General features: G+C 35.6%; 1 protein-coding gene across 1 annotated transcript in view; it reads right to left on the minus strand.

Moving 5' to 3' along the window:
* LOC128501125 (uncharacterized) overlaps positions 1 to 19,846 on the minus strand; it is a 68,007-nt gene that overhangs the window by 40,028 nt on the left and 8,133 nt on the right. The window contains exons 7-28 of the mRNA XM_053470484.1: positions 19,205 to 19,360; positions 18,546 to 18,730; positions 18,062 to 18,244; positions 17,434 to 17,525; positions 16,642 to 16,811; positions 15,867 to 16,026; positions 15,070 to 15,149; positions 12,116 to 12,296; positions 10,938 to 11,093; positions 9,584 to 9,717; positions 8,411 to 8,569; positions 7,516 to 7,687; positions 6,523 to 6,734; positions 5,118 to 5,306; positions 4,407 to 4,546; positions 2,778 to 2,940; positions 2,388 to 2,474; positions 2,116 to 2,250; positions 1,779 to 1,898; positions 924 to 1,016; positions 494 to 711; positions 98 to 295 (exon numbers count right to left, since the gene is read on the minus strand). Of these exons, the coding sequence (XP_053326459.1) occupies positions 98 to 295; positions 494 to 711; positions 924 to 1,016; positions 1,779 to 1,898; positions 2,116 to 2,250; positions 2,388 to 2,474; positions 2,778 to 2,940; positions 4,407 to 4,546; positions 5,118 to 5,306; positions 6,523 to 6,734; positions 7,516 to 7,687; positions 8,411 to 8,569; positions 9,584 to 9,717; positions 10,938 to 11,093; positions 12,116 to 12,296; positions 15,070 to 15,149; positions 15,867 to 16,026; positions 16,642 to 16,811; positions 17,434 to 17,525; positions 18,062 to 18,244; positions 18,546 to 18,730; positions 19,205 to 19,360 (3,383 nt within the window). The remainder of the gene's footprint in view (positions 1 to 97; positions 296 to 493; positions 712 to 923; positions 1,017 to 1,778; positions 1,899 to 2,115; positions 2,251 to 2,387; positions 2,475 to 2,777; positions 2,941 to 4,406; positions 4,547 to 5,117; positions 5,307 to 6,522; positions 6,735 to 7,515; positions 7,688 to 8,410; positions 8,570 to 9,583; positions 9,718 to 10,937; positions 11,094 to 12,115; positions 12,297 to 15,069; positions 15,150 to 15,866; positions 16,027 to 16,641; positions 16,812 to 17,433; positions 17,526 to 18,061; positions 18,245 to 18,545; positions 18,731 to 19,204; positions 19,361 to 19,846) is intronic.

A 19,846-nucleotide genomic window follows, 5' to 3' on the forward strand; every position in this document is an offset into this window, starting at 1 on the left:
ATCTGGAGACTCCGGAGCCACATGCTAGCTGTAATACCGGCAGCATGTAAGTGTCCAGTGTACGTGTGTAAATTCATATATAATATATACAAGACACTTACCCTCACATATATTTTTCTTTTGCTTAAAAGATCCATCGACAACAAGACGTTGAGGTATCATTGCCAATTCAACCATGTTGTGCATGAGATTTCCCTTAAATGATAAAACCAAGCCAACTTTCAGATCCTTGGATCCCAAGAGATCAATCAGTGCGGTTTTGCCATTGACATTCACCTCAGATAAAAGAGAAAACCTAAAGAAATAGAACATTTTCAGATCCCAATAAGACTCATTGGTCTCATTTCACAAACAATATAAATACATACGACTTGCTTAGTATCCAGCTTTAGTATCTCTATCTCTTTATTCTATATGTAGAAAAAAAAATCAATTACAGTACAAATACATCTTTAAATAAACTATTATTATTTAGTATAAACATGTATATTACCTTGTAGGGTAGGCTTTTCCTGTTATTTGTAATTGGGCAAGCTTTGGGTAATCCACAATGGTTTGATGTAAAGATGCATTAAGACCAATTATTCCAATATTCTTCTTGTTGTCATTATTCACATCAACCTCTATTAATATCACTTCTTCATCACCCCAATGGATGGAAAATGTTCCATTTATATTTCTTGCACCATTCTTTTTCCCTGTGGCGTGTAGCTAAATAGTATGAAATCATAAGGGAACAGGAGTTTTAAGTGACTACAAGAATGAAAAAACTTGAATTTCATAATGATGTAAGATGATTTTCATGTTAAATATTTTTATTCTAAAAAGAAGGCATATTAAGTCCTAAACACAAAGCATCTCTCATAATATTAAATCATTTAATTATCCTTAGAAAAAAACTCCAAGTTTTTGATGCAATTTACCTGGATTTCTTGAGGTATATTCAACTGATAGGGATGTGCGAGTTTGGAATGAATTCCTATTTCATTCAATGATTTATTTAACCGAATAAGTAGCTAAAATGAGAAAAACCCCATAGTTTTAGATTTATTAGTAGTTTCTTTCAATTATTAATTCATTCAATTATTAATATCACTGAAGAATTGCATCGTCGGGACACATACTCTATTTTTGCACAACATTTTATTTTATTTTCAATACATTGATCAAGTGGTGAGGTGATTAGAAAGTAGCTCAATGTCAAGAAGCATTATTCCTTATTACTTCCCTTTTATATAGGCTGCCTGAGCCAATAAACATCAGTCAACAATTTAACAACAGGGCAGATATAAATTAATGGGAAGTGGTAATATCGGAGACCCTGAGAAAAAGTAGATTGACACCTTTCCAAAAAATAGAGGTTTCAGCTGGCTGGGACTGGCCATCTGGCAAATGTCTAGTGCCAACGGGCGAGGGTCGCTTACTTTTACTGCCGCAGTAGATTCAGTTTATTTAATGTGCATCGGTGTGTTGGATAAACACAACCACACGCGGCACAAGTGTAAGTGCGTACCGTGTATATCCAGTAGGCAGTCACACGTATATCATTTATTGGCCACCGGCCTTAAAGTGCAGGACCAGTTTACATTCACCGGGTTTCAATCCACCTCCTCGCTTGATCATTCCAATAAATACTCTAACGGTTCTAAAAGAGTAACCTGGATTTTTTTAGGGGTTACCATGAAATTCTCAGCATTTGAAATGACTTATCTCTGTTATTTCAGCCCAATCACAGATCATGAAAGAAAAGGAGAATCTAACATTCATAAGATGCCAACCTCCAAAGTATCGTTTGTGTTTAGAATGACTTTTCCTCGGACGCCGTGATCAAAATCACCCTGTTTTATTTGCCTTGAGAAAATCTCTCCATCAAAGATTAAAGTACGTGGAAACCTTAGCTGTAATAAAAAATAACAAACATTATAATGACAAATAAACAGTATCGTATTGAGATCAATAATTTGTTTCTATGTTGAAAGCATGCTTCATGACAGGTGTCATTTACTGCCATAGAAAACATGAATTGAACTCCCTAGCTTGCCAACTAATTCTTTTGTTTAGGGTTTTGATGGAATCGCTGACTTTTATCCTACTAGTGTATGGGTCTTTGATTACCTGAAGAGAGTGGGTTATATCCATTTGTAAAACACGCCAAAATTCTTTCTTGCTGGATTTGTTCTCCAATTTGCCTTTCAAACCAAAAGCAGCTTTCTTGTTAGTCTTCACTGTAGCTTCAAACTCATATTTTCCCTGAAAGGCAAACAAGTAATAATTTCCTTCTGTAACTAAATGCTTAGGGGCAGGGTATTTCTGAATAGATATTTAAGAGATATGGAAATGAGCCGGAGATTGATCATGATTTTCCATTAGATGCCCAAAAAACTTACGCTGGGGTGCCTTTTAGTAGATATACACATGTCAGTGTTGTTGGGTAAAGCCTTCAGCTTGAAGGGATGAGTAAAACCAGCGCAGATCTGAAAAGTATAGTAAATTAGTAACGAACATGACATACTAATAAATATTCCTGAGATTTTACTAGCGCTTACACAGATATTGATAAGGTCCTCTGTGTGTTCTACCTCTGCCCTGGGAGTAAGAATTAGATGTCTGCAAGATTTGTGCCCAGGGATGCCAAAAACCCAATTCTTGACCTTCAACTGACTGCATTTTCATTGTGCACATCATTACTCCCATATGAACACACGCTCCACCATTCAATAAACAATACATCAAAGCATCTCCAAAAACATTTACAAAAGCAACCCAATACTGCTTACATAGGGATTGTCTGTATGGTAACCGAGAACAACAGTTTGGATACATTCTTCTACCCCATCCAGAAGCAGTTTGGTTTCCAGCATGTAATGCCTTTTCTTTTTATCCACTGTAAACGTCTCCTGGAGAACAATACTCTGTGGGACCGGCAATTTAAAGGGATGTCTGGGGAGAAAACAACAAAATAAAATCAGATATCAGAAAATATGCGATTAGCATACAGTATAGGATGTCTACAGCCTATACTTTGTATGAAATTGTGTAGCCAGACAGAACGCTTTAGTAGCCAGCATGAGATTATATAACACAAAAGGCTAAGTACTGGCAGCAAAAATGGAGCTATGGCTACTTGGCTCCTGTGATTTCTCCAATACGTATATAAAGTGTTATTTATGCACACTTATTCATAAACTCATGACACGGCAGAAAGCACAGCCAAGCTGCAGTAAGGTCCTCAAGAATACATTAAGCATTTAAATAACTCTATTTAAATTGCACATCGAGTCAGCAAGGGCAGTACAAAGACCAGATTTATATTGTACTATAAAATTCTTGGGTTAATAAGTACAATTAAAAGCAACACTTCATTGAAAAGATAATTAGCTATTGTATTTTACCTATAAAATGTCCAAAACCAATATATCAGAATGGAAGAGGTGTTGGCTAGTGTTACTGTATATTTTAATAGAAGCAAAAATTACATCATCGATCTACAATGTTTTTTTAAAAAAAATATTTTTTTATTTTTTGACAAAGTAAGGGGGACCAAGAGGGTGTCCTTGAAAATACACAGCAGGCAAGTGTGTTATTTTATCCAGGACAGTTCAGACTCTTTGGCCCACTGATCTTTCATATTGAATGAGGTCACCAAAGTTCTCAATCTCAGCCCTCAATACATCACCTGGAAATTTATTGAAGTGGGGTCTCAGGATATGATGTCATATCCCGGCCCTCTGTTTTAGCAGATCGCCAGGTGCATGTAAGTTGTCTTTGATGACCTCCACCTGGTTATGGCACCAGTCACACCTTTTCTTACACCATCATTGTTAAGGGTATGATGTCAGATTACAAGGACATACTGTGTATTCAACATCCCTTTGACAGTACAGATGTGTCAAGTTGGATGAGAACATAGAATAGTTGTCGAAAAGAGCTTGAGCCCCTTCCTTAACTTCTCTAACCACCTTTTACATTATGTGTCAAGTACACTGTACAAATAATCAAACCATATGCTTTGAAGGTTTTCGTTTGTTTGCTTGCTTATAAATCATTTCTAAAACAAATCATCCCCAAGAGTTTTCTATTAAAAGGAAAACCAGCGTGGTAACAGAATTTGATCATCGGTAGCTGTGTTCTCCATTAGGTCAGGGTGTAAAACTCCAGGACATGCAAATAGCCCACAACTATAATTTTAGTATGTTGTTGATGTTTATTTGGTTTGGAGAACGTGACATTGGTTTGTGGTCAGCAGAAATTGAATCCATGTTCCTATTAAAAAAAAAGGATTGCAAAATCCTAAAATGCAAATACCGCAGCCTATGCTAATAATCAAATCTGATCACAAACCAGCAAACCTTACATTTTAAAATTACATTACAACATTTCAATCATTTAAAGTGGACATACAAGACCTGAAATGAAGTAATCCTTGTTTCTGATAAAACAACTTTTCTTTCTTGACTTCTTCTATCTGCCCGTCCAGCTGTAGAACCAGCGGTGGGATCTTCTGGTCTGTCCACATAGTCTTGACTGAGAAATTAGATTTCTTTGGCTAAAATTCAAGGTAGATTTAAATATTATGAAAATATGTTTAAATAAACTAATTTTCTTAATTTTCTCCTCCACAAAACATGAAGTGCACTCTCCATTATTGTCCAACAATAAATCTTAGGAGAGTCGTTCCTTTTTTTCTTTTCTCTGAAGATTTAATCAGATATAAAATAAAAAAAACAGTTTAAGAAGCATTTTTTGTTTGTATAGCAAAAATTTATCAGTTACTATTTTCACGTGGCAATTAAGTATTCGGGCATGAATGAGACAAAAATATTATGAATGAGACAAAATTTTACTGGATACAATTTGGGGGGGAAACGGTTTGGGGTATCAAACAGTACTTGGAGTGATAATGCTGCCTTTAGTTAGCATGGTGTTGAATTCAGCTCCTTTAAGCTACCAACAGCATCTAATTGTCCCCTTAGGCAAACATTACTCTGGTACAAAATGTGAAAACAAGAAGGTGTTAGAATTAAATAAATTATCCATTTGGTTTTAAATGAGGTAATAAGGAAGACCATTGTAACATACCCATTCAAAAATTCAGTAAGGAAACCATCACTACATACCAATTCCATACTTCTATAATCAGCTGTCAAGTTAAACTCCAGCTTTGAACCCTTGATTTTAAAGCAAAATGATTTTGTTTTCTCATTGTTCTCCAGGTGAACTTCATTCTTAATCAGCTGATTCCACAGTGACACCATTTCACTATAACTTCTGAAAGCATTGCCGCCGAAGACATTTACAGTTGATGCCTAAAAAACAATATTTATGTCAACCAATAACTAAATATACCAGAAATAAGACCACTGTAAGGAAAATGAGGCCTACTTATAATTTAGCTATTTCTAATGCATGACAGGCAGCTGATTGAGCTTGCGAGTTGGTGGTATTGTCAAACACATTTCCCTTAGGTTGGCAAAACAAGTTTAAGGGGTAGAAGAAATTAAGCCAATTAAGCTAATTAAGCTATCCGTGTGTCATCAGGCTGCCAAATTTGAGTCATCCTTGCCATGTTCCACCAACATCATTCACTAATATGATAATAATGATATTTACATAAAATCAGATTATGCTGAATTTCACCAATCACTGGTCTGACAAATATACGCATTACAAGAAATTTTTTACCAACAGCTCCGCATATTTACAAACCCAGCAAATTGTAAAAATATAAGAGGAGGACAGATGTCAGAACAACACATGGTAATTTAAAACTAGAGCGTCAAAGGCTTAGATATAATGTAAGGAATTTTTACTGTGCTGCAGGGGTGGTAAATAAGTGGAACTGCCTCTAAACAAAAGTGGTAGAGGCTAATACAGCGAGGGAACTTAAACATGCATGAGACAGACATAAAGCTATCCTGAATACAAGACAAGACCAACGAATGATTAAGATTTGAGTCCTTACAGCAGGAAAAATCTACATTGGCCGAATGGTTCCTATCTGCTGTCAAGTTCTATGTTACTAAGTGAATTTAAACCTGACAAATACTGAATACTAATCCAATATAACTATTAAAGGTTTTTGTGTTGCAGCTCCATACCAATGCCTCTAAATTGCCTTAGTACACACAATTATATTACGGCATAAGAAGAATAAACAAAATTAACAGTAGTGATGGGACACGTAGTACATCCGATGCCCCCAAAACCAATACGAACTTTGCTGGAATTGAGATATTATCTGACAACTACTGGTCTATTTGAGTCTGAAAAATTATTGTTAGAAATGATTGTAATTATTCCAGTGGATAAACAGTAAACTTAAGCCTTAAGTGCTTCGTTAGTCCACAAAATAAAGTGATGCACCTTTAGTTTTTTCTTCAGTTAGGAAATTATGTTTTACACTCAAACATTACAAAGAACTCCAAATATGTATATTTTGTGTCATTACTATTATTTTCTCTTTACCCATATAAAACATGACATAACATTTGCAAAGTAAAACAATCTTAAACTGGGACTGACTCTTAGGTATGTAACCGTAGGTGTGTGTATATGAATTCTCCCCTCTTTCTCACTTCCTTTGTCTTTGTGGAACATTTCCAGCACAAGGTTCTTGATGGAAATTGCCTTCCCTGCGGATATTTCCATGATGGTCTGGTACGAGTAGCGCTGTGGCTGATAGCGTTTGATAGCTGAGTACAGATATATCCATGGTGTGTCCATACTGAAAGCGCCTGAGCAGAAACAATAAATGATATATCAAAGTACAGAACATAAAGTTAGCCATTATTTTGTGGCATGTTGAAGTTCAGTTTTGGGTCAGGCCTCATCCTAATCTGGCCTTTAGAGTCTGTGTTAGTCTTAGTTATCAAAGTCTTAATAATTTCTCATAACTTAACGATACCTTATTATCCTGTTTTCCCCATACCCAATTTCTGAGTATTGGGGATTTTGGGACATCTGGGGAGGTCTTCTGCTGTTACATTGATGGAAGTCTCTGATGTTGCAGCATAGACCTCCATTGCAGCTCCTACATGGCCACCCTACAACACTCTGAAGCTGAGCATTGTCCCACTTCTCTCCATGATCTTATATAGTCAATCAAAGCCTAGACTAACTATTTGTTATTGGTTTGTAGAACTTTACATTTTTCATTGCAAAACAGTAAATCAAAGCCAGATATTCACTCCTGGAAATATATTCCCACCAGGAAAGCATTATATTCTAACATACGCAGGCATCTAGACATAATCATATGTAACATAAACTTGTTCACAGGCATCAGTGCTAAGAGCATAGTACAAGGACCATAGAGCAGTTCTGGTCAGGAAAATTACTGATGGCAGCATTATCGAGGTTGAGCTATGTTTTATCAACGCTTTGGGCATACAGATTTAACTATTTTGGAAGATAGTTTTTTCAATATTTGTCTATATTGAAGTATAAGATTACCTACTTGGTTGATGCTATTTGGATTTGGGGAGTCATTGTACTAATTCCGGAGCTATAAATTACCTTCCCATTTCTGCAGGTCATTTCTCGATGAGTCCTTCCACTGCAGTCCAGCTACAAATGGCATCCGGTCATTGTACTGCACTTTGAAGTTGGTGTTGCTCTCCAGCGGGGAATGAGTGTGTAGCAGCTGAGTCCGATAATTCACCTGCTTCTCTGCAACTTGCAAGGTGAACTAAAAGTCACATTGTTATTATGTTATTAGATCAGACATGAAATATAGGAAAACAGGAATATGTCATTATATTTGAAAAGTATAATGCAGTGTAAAACAATACAAATTTCTGAATGTTAGATTCTCAATCCCTGTTCTATCAGAATCTTTTTCCCTTTTCCATTTGCGTATATTTGTACCGTCTCCTCATTAGGGCTGTTACTGGCAGCTTCCCCCAATAACACACCTGTGGGGAAACGTATTGTCAGCATCTGCCCTTCCTTCAGATTGTGTATCACTGTTCCTACGCTCACTACAGGAATCGGGCTTGCAATTTGTCCAGTATGCTGAGACCTGCAACTCTAAGAGTCCTGAACCCCAAAAAAACTTTTCTGGTGCTTTTTTTGTTCAGATGTGTTATGCTAGATATTAATTTGCTAATCTTGTTTGTACCCATCTTGACTCATTAAAGAGAAATATAAGCATTCAAGAGGGAGACTCAAAGACCAAAGTCAGTAGGATGCATTCACTAACCCCCTTGTTTAACTTCTTATAGAAGCTAAACTCAGCATAACTTGCTGTTAATCTCATGTATGTCATCTGCGCTATCCCTCCCGGCCTTTTCCAACATCTCCCAACACAGGTGTCCTGATTTGGACACTTGAAATATAATCTAAACTAATATACTTTTCTCTCCGTGGAATTTCATTGTCCTATACAGGTGTTGGCTTTATATTTTTTTACCTCCATGAAGTAGCTGGATGTTGAGGGATTTGAGTTGTTTTTAAAGGTTTGACTGATGAATACTTTCTTCTTGTTGTTGATCTCATCCCAGTGCTTTCCATAACTCACTTCCAACTGTGAATGTATATGAGGCGGATATTCCTCGTGATGCATGTGCACCTATACAATAGAATATAGAGAATATAGTTATGAATTTTCTGTGTGAACAACTTAATTTAATATACAGTATATATTATGTCTTTGCCGACATAGTCAATGTAAATATTTTAGGCTATTTCTCTTGATGTTGTCATACCTGAGAAGTCTTTGAGTTTGACCTGGAGTGTCCAGATGAAGCTTGCTTTTCTGGATCTCCGGGTCAGTTTCTTATTTCTCTAGACATGGGAGGGATGTTTGTCCACATCCTCTAATAACATACTCCCTGCCCTCTTCCCTGACACTAAATGCTGTCTGGGGCTAGTCCCACCAATTCACAAAGCCACTTCCCTAGAAGAGGGAGAGCTCCAGGTAGCCTGCCATGGGACGTTCCCAGGTATGCAGACAAGGATGAACGTTTTTACTAAAGCTGTAAGTCTTAACTCTAAGACCTAATGTTTTCTAACATCCACACAATGGGGCTCAACTTTTTTTACCTAGCTAAACAGGTGATCACATCACACATTCTGTGACAGTTGCTTACAAACCTTTTAACATATCAATAATTTAATTTATAATTATGTTTATTTGTTGAACTCTTGGCGTGAGTAGTAGTTTGGTCAATATAATATGTTAACACCAATAATAAACATGTTTATTAATGCAACCCTCCCATAGTTAACACCCTCTCTGTAGCAAATATGTTGATGATTTGCTACATACAGTGTTTAACATGAAAATAGATAATGTCGCATGTGTCCCAGATAACAGTATTTGGAAGAACACCTTTCAATGGGCCTTTAAAAATGGACAGGATGAAGAGTCACCTAGGGTTGTTCTTCTCAGATCTAGGAACATATACACATGATGATGGGACCCCTGAGGTCTTAAGGCTTATGCCAATCAATGAATTATGTCAATCTTACATGCTGGCCAAATAAAGGTATCCCAAAACTACACATAAGCTTCTCAAATACACAGATATAGACCAACAACATTAAGACTGATCAGATCACCAAATATATATGTTTAGCCTACCTTGTGATTAAAAGAAGGTATCTGTGTACATTGAAATTCATGCTGCAGCTCGATCCTGTACTGATCATCAGAATCTGCTTCCATTTTTAGGTTTTGTCCGGAGTCACATTCATGTCGAAGGTGTTTTGCATCACCTGTTTTTAGAAGAGATAATATAAACTCAAAACCTGTTGATGAACATGCATAATGACAAAACAATGGATAATGAAAAATAAACATTTCTCAAATATGATCCTTAGGACACAAAAATATATATTTTTTACACTATGTGCCACACAATAATTTCAACAGAGGTCACCTTAAAGTTATTTTAGTACCCAGATTGTCTTTAAATTTCTAATGAGCTTTGAATGTAATTAAACCAGATTTGCATCTTATTTTATGTTAATGCTAACAAAATTGCCGTTTGGAACACCATCCAGGGTGGTGAACTTGGGAGTAAAAATTAATCAAAATTGTTTGACAAGAGTTGATGCGACAGCTCTGAACCCACTGAACTTTGGTAAAATTTGGCGGCAGAATGAAGCTATAAAACACAGCTAATGACTCCTTGTAACAAGCCAGGCACAAGATAAACGATAAATGAACGTTCTGAAGTGGGGACATGCCAAGAAATATGAACTCTTGTAAAAACATGAGAATGAAGTATTGGAATCTATATGGAATTCAACTAAAAGCATCATGCGAAAAACAGCCTGCCATGGGAAGAGAACCAAATTTAACATCAGTGCTGCTCATTTCTTAAAACCCTTGACTTGAAATTTAACTCAAAAGATTACCAATATAAACAACTTGAATAAAAAGTGGGGAATATCACTGAACATGAGAAAATATTCCTTGGCTTTTCATTCAATATTCTCATTAATGAAAACATGATACTTAAGAGGGTGGGGAGGGAAGGAGAAAGAGAACTGTGTAAGGTGCACATATAATGTGAGATGGAGGGGGAGGAGCAGACAAAAATAGTGAGAGAGTGTGTGTGTTAGTGTATAGTGTGTTTGAGTGTAAGATGATGTGATTTTCCATCTTTTTCTGTGTTTTCCCAATAAAAGATCTTGACCTTGAGTCCATATGCCTACATCCATATTCCTTATTACATATGGAGCAAACAAACACATATATATACTGTATATCACATATTCCAGGGTTAAAAGTTAGTCACAGAAGTTAACATCAGTAACAGTCTGTGGCAGAACCAGAATTATAATAACTGGAAAGAATAATCATGGAGATCCTAAAAATAAGAAATGGAAGATACACCAAGGTATAAACATTAGGTGTGTGTATACATACACTATATATATATATATATATATATATATATAAATCTGTTTAATCAGTGAATAATCTATACCTAAAAGTCCATATTTAAGCCTCACAGCATTTGACCATAAATTTCCTCGTTGCTGCAGAAGTCCAATCATGTATGAGCCAAACAATCCTGGGATGTAAGCTTCTCCTTCTAAAGAGTATTGCTTCAATTTATCATCTGATTTTCTGTCAAGAAGAACTGTGTGAAAAGAAAATAGTGTTATAAATACAAAGATTGTTCCATTGTTAGTAAATTTGCATGTAAGACCATTATGGACAATGTTTCATGTTTGCAATGATCCAGATAAAGACACACAAAACCCTTCCAACTATCTCCTCCTGTACAGCACACCTTCTTCTGTTTAAGAAGTCTGTGGGTCTTAAAGTCATGCATCACAGAAATCTATCAAGTTTGCTTAAAGTATTTTTTTCTGAAACAAATTCAACTTTTGGCCAATTATATCATGTGTTATTTACCAAATTTAAAAGGTATGATCATTGCAAATTTGGTTGATGATGCTTTAATATTAGCTGATGATGGCGGAGCACTGTATGTGACACCTTAATCTGATGGATATTAACTGTACTGGAACAAAAGCTGACACTGTATTGTTTTAATGTAGATTTTTAATTGTCTTAAAGTATCATGCAGTGGCCTAAAACTGTGTTCGTAAAATGAAATGCAAGCCCGTTATTTCACACACACATGATCACACATTTCAATGTTGGCTCTCATTGCATATCAAAAATACTGGCTCAAGTAATCATAAATTCATAACTTTATTAGATATAACTAGAACTTAAGCTCATATCAAATGTTAGATGCGGTTTAACTTAATTATGGGGATATTTGAAATTAATGATCAGCCAAGGTCACTTTTAAACATTCTGAACTGCAAAAATATTTAAGCAGATTATTTCCTTGCCTAAAAAGCCAATTTTTAAAACTCAAAAAGATTTCATGATCTCCAAAAAAGGTTTTAAATGTAAAAATATCAATGTAGGTATCTTATAGACTGCACTTATATCTTATATCTTTGTATACATGGAACATGTCATTTTCAAACGACGTCTGAGGTCCCAATAGCTTATGTGACTCTACATATTAGCCCCATAAAAGATATGACCTCAACTTAAGACTCCATCTTCTCTGAGACCAGTATGCCTATATCCATATTCCTTATTACATATGGAACACACACACACAATATTTAACAGCACCTGAAAGGAATGCGGTATCCTTTAGCAAGTTATTCAGTGCAACTGAAAAGGCTATCTTCTTTCCAAAATGTTTGGTGATATTTCCAGAAAGGATGATGGGGCTCCCATGCTTAGTTAGCTTTATTTCCACCATTGCTGAATACCTTTGTTCTCCGCCAACTATTTGCAAGTCAGTCATCCCCTGAAAAAAGAAAGTCATACATGGAAAGTGTTCTTTTAAAAAATATACCCCAGCATTATATTATGAAATATTATTTATAATAACATTTGAAAATATTCCAAGTATAACACATATTGTTTCTGTGGATTAAGTCATTTTGTTAGCATTGTTAAAAGCTCTGTCTACATTGGTAGAGTATATTCTATAGATTTACATACAAGGCACACTGTATAAATAAATCATTACCCAAATGGACTATGTTTCATGCATATCACCCCTGTCATTTTCACTTTCTGTAAATGAATAACATTGCAGGATGTAGGTAGTCCAGAAGCAGGAGAGGGACTAGGAAAGGTGAGTTGGTAGGCGTCTCTAAAGAAGTAGGTCTTGAGGGATTTTTTGAAGGACTGCAGGCTGGGGGAGAGTCAGAAAAGCCATGGAAGGGCATTCCAAATTCCATGATAAACCGTGTAAGTGTGTATGAGAAGTAGAAATCATAGCACAGGACAGACAAAGATCATGAAAAGAGCAGAGGGAATGGGTAGGGAGAAAATGAGTGAGAGAAGAAGAGTCTGCATTTTGATTTGAATCCTGAAGTGTATAGGTAAAAAGTGAAGGGATTGACAAAAGGGAATGGTGTTAGTATAGGAATGGGTAAATTGGAAACATTTATATTTGACAGTAATCTGGTCTGTCAAATTAAAGTGGCTGTGACTGAAAACTAAACTATATTTTAGAAGAACTCACTGTTGTGGAAATGAAAATAGGTAAAGATCACCAGCCCTCCTTGAAAATATAAAAGTTTATTCTGGATACAAGCAGCAGCACGGATTTCTGCCCAAAACGAGTAAATACCCCTGCAGTTGCTTGTATCTAGAATAAAGTAAACACTGTGACATGGTTGACAAGATTTAATGTCTATATATATGATATATATATATATCATAGCAGCAATCATATTTTGTTTTGTGCTGAGATTTAACTGAAACCATATTCCACGTGGGCTCAATTTTTTTATCCCTACAAATAAACATTTAGAAAAGCTTGGAGGGCAAATAGAAAAGGGTGAGAATAGACATCACTGTTATCACGGTGAATCTCCACTTGGGAATATCCTGGGAGTATTTCCTCACTTCAGCATATCAAACAAACAGTGGAGGTGATCATGTTTGTAAGGCTACAGTGGACCACAGACACCATGAGAGTATAAGACAGCATAAGTGAAAGTGTGTGAGAGAGTGTGTGAGAGTGTGTGAGAGAGCATGAATAAGAATGAGAGAGAGACACTGAGAATGTGAGAAACTGATGATGGGAGATGGGAGTTATGGGGTACCACCGTCAATGCCTGGCTTAGTATATATTATATTATATATTATTATTATTATTAATTATATATTATATTGGGAGTTATGCTACCCTCAGTGACTTACTTACTATTTAATGATAGGAGTTATGGTGTACCATTGTCACTGTATGTCTTGTTATATATTGAGTTATGTACCACATACATTGTCTGGCTCAATAATAATGATGGGAGTTGTACGATATAACCATCAGTATCTGGATCACAATATAATGATAGAAGTATTGGTGTACCAATATAAGGATCAGTATGTATTGTTGGGTATTTTACTGTACTACCTCCAGGCTCAGGGTATAGTGATGGGAGTAATGCTGTACCACCCTCAGTGTCTGACTTACTATTTAATGATGAGGTTATGCTGTACAATTGTTAGTGTTTGGCTTGCTATATAATCATTGGGTATTATGCTGTATCACTGGCTTTTCTGGCTCAATATATAATGATGGGAGTTACAACCACCAGTGTCTGGTTTACTAAATAGTAATGGGATTTATGCTGTATAACATATGCCAGGTTCACTTTGTGCTTATGCTCACTATTAGCTGCACTGTATCATATCCATGTCCGGCTTACTGTATGCTGATGAGGGTAACAATATAACACATGCATAATGAGGATTATAGTACACACCCTTTAGAAAGTCAAAGGTTACTTTACTGTCCCATTAAGCTCATTAAACCCTTGCTCAGATCCTGACCAGCAATGTGAATAAATTACTGGGTTTGAGGAAATTTGATTTACTATGATTTTTTAATTCTCTGCAGCTCTAATATCATTCATTTGCTTGTTATCTACTTATCCACTTTCCTCAATATGACCTTTGTAAAGGTGCTAAAATTCACCTGCCTGATATTGATGCAGCTCTGTAAATGTAAATCTACCGCATACACAGGATGTCTGGTGGGAGCTCAGTGTTATAATCGGTGCTATAATAATTAGGTGGAGCTAAATGATGCTAATTGTGCGAGTTGGACAGAGTGGGTGGAGCTTTGGGGCAGTGGGTGTGGTAATGTTTCTAGCATTTCCAGCGCATACCAAAATAAATATATTAGACGGAAGAAAACAAGAAAGCGAAACATGTGATAAAAGGGAAAAAAGTGCAATACAGTCCTAGCCAATGGCTGGTGTTATAAAAATGTATCCATTACCCTCCACTAAAAGGCAGACCAGTAAGTAAAAATTATCAGCTCATTCACTGTGTGTGCAAGGTGTTACCCTCACCAAAACACACACAATGGCATGCACCCAGATTGGACACTCTCCGGAGTCTCCAAAAACACCTTGGGCTTCTTGCCTTCTCAACCTTAAGACCAAAACGTTTTCTACTCCCACAGATAACATGCTTGATCTCAGCCAAACATATGTTATTTCTTTCTTTTATTAATTTGTTAGAAGACTGGGGTATCTCACATTAGTCATTAGTAAGCTTACCCTAATATAATAAATCTCCTTGTCATCCAAAATTACTTCCACGTGTCCATTTCTTGAATTCCGAGAAGACTCAATTTTCCCTGTGAAGATTCCACAAATTAAGTGATACAGATGGAGAATTATTTTTTTTATAAAAAATCACATTATTGTTTTTTGTGCTTTTTATTTTGTATGCATGAATCAAAATGCCAAGTGTATAAGTTCTGATAGCTCATACATTTGTAACGTTAAATATTGCATAACAATCAATGTATACATTTGCCAATTAGTTAAAAAATTCACCCATAATCTGTATTATTTTACAATACATAGTATGTATATTTTTGTAATGCATTGAATCCATTTATATACCTATAGTTAAAAAATCCAATATTGTTTCTTATTATAATTTAAATAACTCAAGGACGAAGGGATCCTTGCCAACAGAGGATTAACATCGAATTGTAGTTTTAAATGCGTTTTCTATAATTTACCTTCTCCTTAAAAGTGTAGTAACAGAGCTAATTTATGGAAATGACCCATAAAGCTGCCAGTGTTCCAAACAGCTGACAAAGAAAAACTTAATAGAAGTTGAGCAGCTCATTCATCTTGATACTTTCTATCTGGACTGCTTTCCAACTGTTCTAGCATATGATAGAAAAGTAACGCAAGTATTTATCTTTCTGCATTGAAAAATTAAGAAAAATGAAACAACACAAAATCAGCCGCCAATTTTCAGCTTTTTGTGTCATCAACCAAGTTTTTTTGTAAGCTCAGCTATCTATACATGCTTCCACCAGGGACATATGTGAACGTACCAGCCATCTGAACTTTCTTCTTTGGGTGGATCAGCTTTAAACTGAATATCCTATTCTGGACATTATAATGTAAGTCTATACCAACATCCCTCTGAAACTCGGATTTTGGTGTCCCCATGAAAAAGTGTATTGTCGCTTCATTTGGAAACCATCCATCCTTCTGAAAATAAATAAAATGATATAGGAAAACTATAGGTACACAAACTTAACTAAACACTGCAATTACAATAAATGCGTAGGATATCCTTATATACTCCTCCATTTTTCATTATTTTTTTTAGACATTCTCTAAGTAGTTTTTTTACTGGTGTTTAAAGGGAACTGTTACTTTCACAATTACTGAAATAGTCAAGAAAACTGGATACACGTGGAGACTGATGAAAGTCGGGATATATGTCTGTCTTGACCATTCCAATTAACTCTGGGCTGTTTGCAGTGACACCACCTATCAGCATTTCTCAACGTGTGGTTCAGGCACCTCTTGGAGTTCCTCAGGTAAGGACTAAGGGTAGTTTCATATCTAAATAACTTTAATAAAGAATTCATGTGTATTTTGTAGATACTACTATTATGGTATGACTTGGTTAAAGAAACGCCAAGGAATACTTGACTGGGGGGGAAAAATCACAAAACGCTGGCTCGTCCAATTTAAACATGGGGTACCAGGGTACTGACCAGATGGAATGTTTGGTCTGGAACATATATATGAGGCTGCTATCCTGCCATCTATTAATGTTACAGATTTGTTAAAGTATAGTATACAATATACCCATACCTGAAAGACATAATTATATGAAGCTTCCAGAAGATACTGCCTCACTCCTTTGTCATGCTTACTTAGAACAAGGGATGCTTTGGCTGGACCAGACAATGGGAATGACAGAACACGGGACGTATTCCGATATGAAAGTTCCAAACATGGCTGCCATCCGAGCAATTTAGACACTGTTGAGAAACAATATAAAATATTGCTGAAATTGACATGATTACTTTACAATGAGAATATGTTGCTGATTTCCAAATACCCTCTGAGCTGAAGGTAGGAGCTTGGTATACATTTCACATGTTGCTAACGGAACATGTAAAGCACTTCCTTGCAGTATGTAAGGTGTATAAACTCACAGAATGGAATTTTACATGTGATAGTTTACCTCAATTTCCCTTTTCACCCCTTTTTGTACATCTTTTATATCATAATTATTATTTTTCTGGAATGCTGCCTCTTTACCCTGTACTTATATTGGACTTGTTTTTTATGGAGCTAGATGTGGGGCCTTTCTGGCAATTTTTGGTGCCCCCTTTCGACTTTCTCTCTGGGTATCATTATGGAAATTACACATATATTAATGAGCAAATGATGGTCAGCATAACCATGTTCTCTTCGTGTTTTGTGTCTACCAAAGCTAATTCCTCAAGCTCACCAAAAAATAACCAATCTCGGACGCTGACGTTTCCGAATCTGAGGACTGGGAAAAGTCTTTGGAGGTGTATTCTTTAAATATAAATTCTCCAGCCTATAACCCATGTCTCATAAAACATTATAATGGTGGCCCAGTGGAGAACTCACCTTCTTCACTCATACAGGACTTCCTTTCAATTTGATCCAACGGTTTGGTTATTTTTTCTAGTCCACCGACTGTAACCATATATAACTGGGAGCTGGAACCAGAATGAAATTGTTTCTTTAAAAACTCAATTCTATATGATGGCATATGAATATAAATTATTATAATATAATGTAATTTGGTTTATGATTATAAGCAACTCTGTTGAATTTTGATGCTATAGAATGAATATCTTACTGCACGCTGTAGGAACTCTCAAGGCCTGCGGACTAAATAAATGAAGCACAGTATTAAACCTAATAATCTGCCACTAACTAGTTGAAATATGATTGTACAAAAATATAGATAGAACAATAAAGATAATTTAGGGAAAAGAAACTAAATACATACATACATACATACATACATACATGATTCTGTATTAAAATGAGGGAGAGCTTTGCACCCTGGGAAGTAGCCATGTATAGATACAGTAAGTCAGTTATAAGTAATTATAAAATTACTGTAAAAAGTTACTATAAAAATATATTTAAAAGAGCACAGGGTAGGTCCCGTATTTTCTAGTAACGGGCTTGCCGGTTTAAAACATATATGTCAGACTTTATTATTCCAAGTAGCAGAGAATCGTACCTGAAATCAAATATCTCCACAGATTCCTCTGGAGTGTTAAGAACAACTTTAAGGTCTTGTCCATGCTTCACTTGGATCCCACCATCCAAGCTGGTCGTTACTTTTAATCCAGTTATCCATTTCAGTCCAATATTCCCTAATGTGCCCACAACTCCCATTTGGGCCGAAAGCTGAAGTAACATACTACCAACGAAAACAAAATTGCATTATTTGCAATAAAGTATTTGCTTTCATGGTTTATATTGCATTTCAATACAATTATACTGCCATAAATAAGATGGGTTGTAGTTATAGTAGTATTACAGTTTTGCCTTGATTTGCCCCCTATTTTATGCAGATAGATTTATTTTTATGAACGCAAATAACTATATTAAAACAGAAACAAATATCTTGCAAGCAGGTAAGAGATTAAAGGCTCATGCAGCATAAATATTACTTTAATAGATTCTGGAATAGTAGGAGACCTGTGTCCAGTAATCCCTACCTTGGCTTGATGTACCCATTGATGAAAAAGTTTGCTTGTTGCTTCGAATCTAGAGTGCCTTTGATCTTTATGTTGCTGGATGCTGTTGCATTAAGAGAAAGTTGAACTGGAAATCCAGAAAGAGCTGGAAAAGTTATCGCTTCTGTTGCCAAACTAAGTCTCTTATGATACTGAAATTCTTGCCCCTATAACAAAAAATAAAATGTACCTCTTATACAAGCTTAATATTCACTGTGAATAACATACTCTAAATCTAGATTGTTGGAATTCCAGAATTATGATTCTGGCCCATTAAGCAGCAGTGCGCTGGGCATCCACTTCAAGCTTTATGGGAGAGTGGCTGCCGCCAAACCAGATCTTCTGCAGTAGGCATAGTCCTAATCTGTACATTTCTGGCAGTACCACCTACTGGACCTAATATGCAAACTATGTATCTCATCTTAATGGTTAATAGATAACGCAATGAAGAATGCTACCATTATGCTAAAAAACCAACAGCAACCTGTAGTGCTTCTTATATCAAACATATTTCTCTAATGACCTTTATGTGTCCTGTCGGTTGCAAAATCACTTTCATTATTGTAATAATAACACTTTTGTATTGTTTAAGCAGATGCATAGGAAGAAAAAAATATTTCTATTATTTATTATTTTTTTACCTTGAGAAGTTTTACTGCCATCCCAGCCATACTCAATGAATATTGTTTCATTTTAGCTCTAAAGCCCTCGCAATCCATAAAGCTTAGCTCATTCCCAAAGATCTTCATGCTCAGTCCGCACTGAAGTTCTCGGTTTTTCTTCATTCCTTTCTTAAACTAAAAAATGTAATGAAAATGTTAATGAAAAGTAAAAATAAACCAATAGCCCATTATTTAAAATATGTGCCATAGATCATTATCAAATAGCATTTAATGTTAAAAGTAATGTTCTTATTTGTCTATCGGGATTATTTTATTTAAATGAAAAATGTACTCAGGTAAACCAGTAAACATTTCTTAATCATATTTAAAGTTTAAAAAAGTGAACTCTTTATTTGATTACCATGGCAACTAAATCTCTGCATAGAAAATAACACAATTCATACTATAAAAAAAACATGCAAATGAGAGCCCCTGAGCTCAATGTTAGATCAAAAAGATAATTATCAAGGCAATTCATGTCTTTTTTCCCTTTCTCCTTCATATTTGAAGATTTATATCAGATTCTCCCCAGTTTTCTTGCAAAATCAGCCTTGTATTATGTGCTCTAAAATAACACACGTTTGTGAATTAAATAATATCAAAAAACAGCCTAATTTGCCC

This window comes from Spea bombifrons, chromosome 7, assembly GCF_027358695.1.
Source record: "Spea bombifrons isolate aSpeBom1 chromosome 7, aSpeBom1.2.pri, whole genome shotgun sequence".
NCBI lineage: Eukaryota > Metazoa > Chordata > Amphibia > Anura > Pelobatidae > Spea > Spea bombifrons.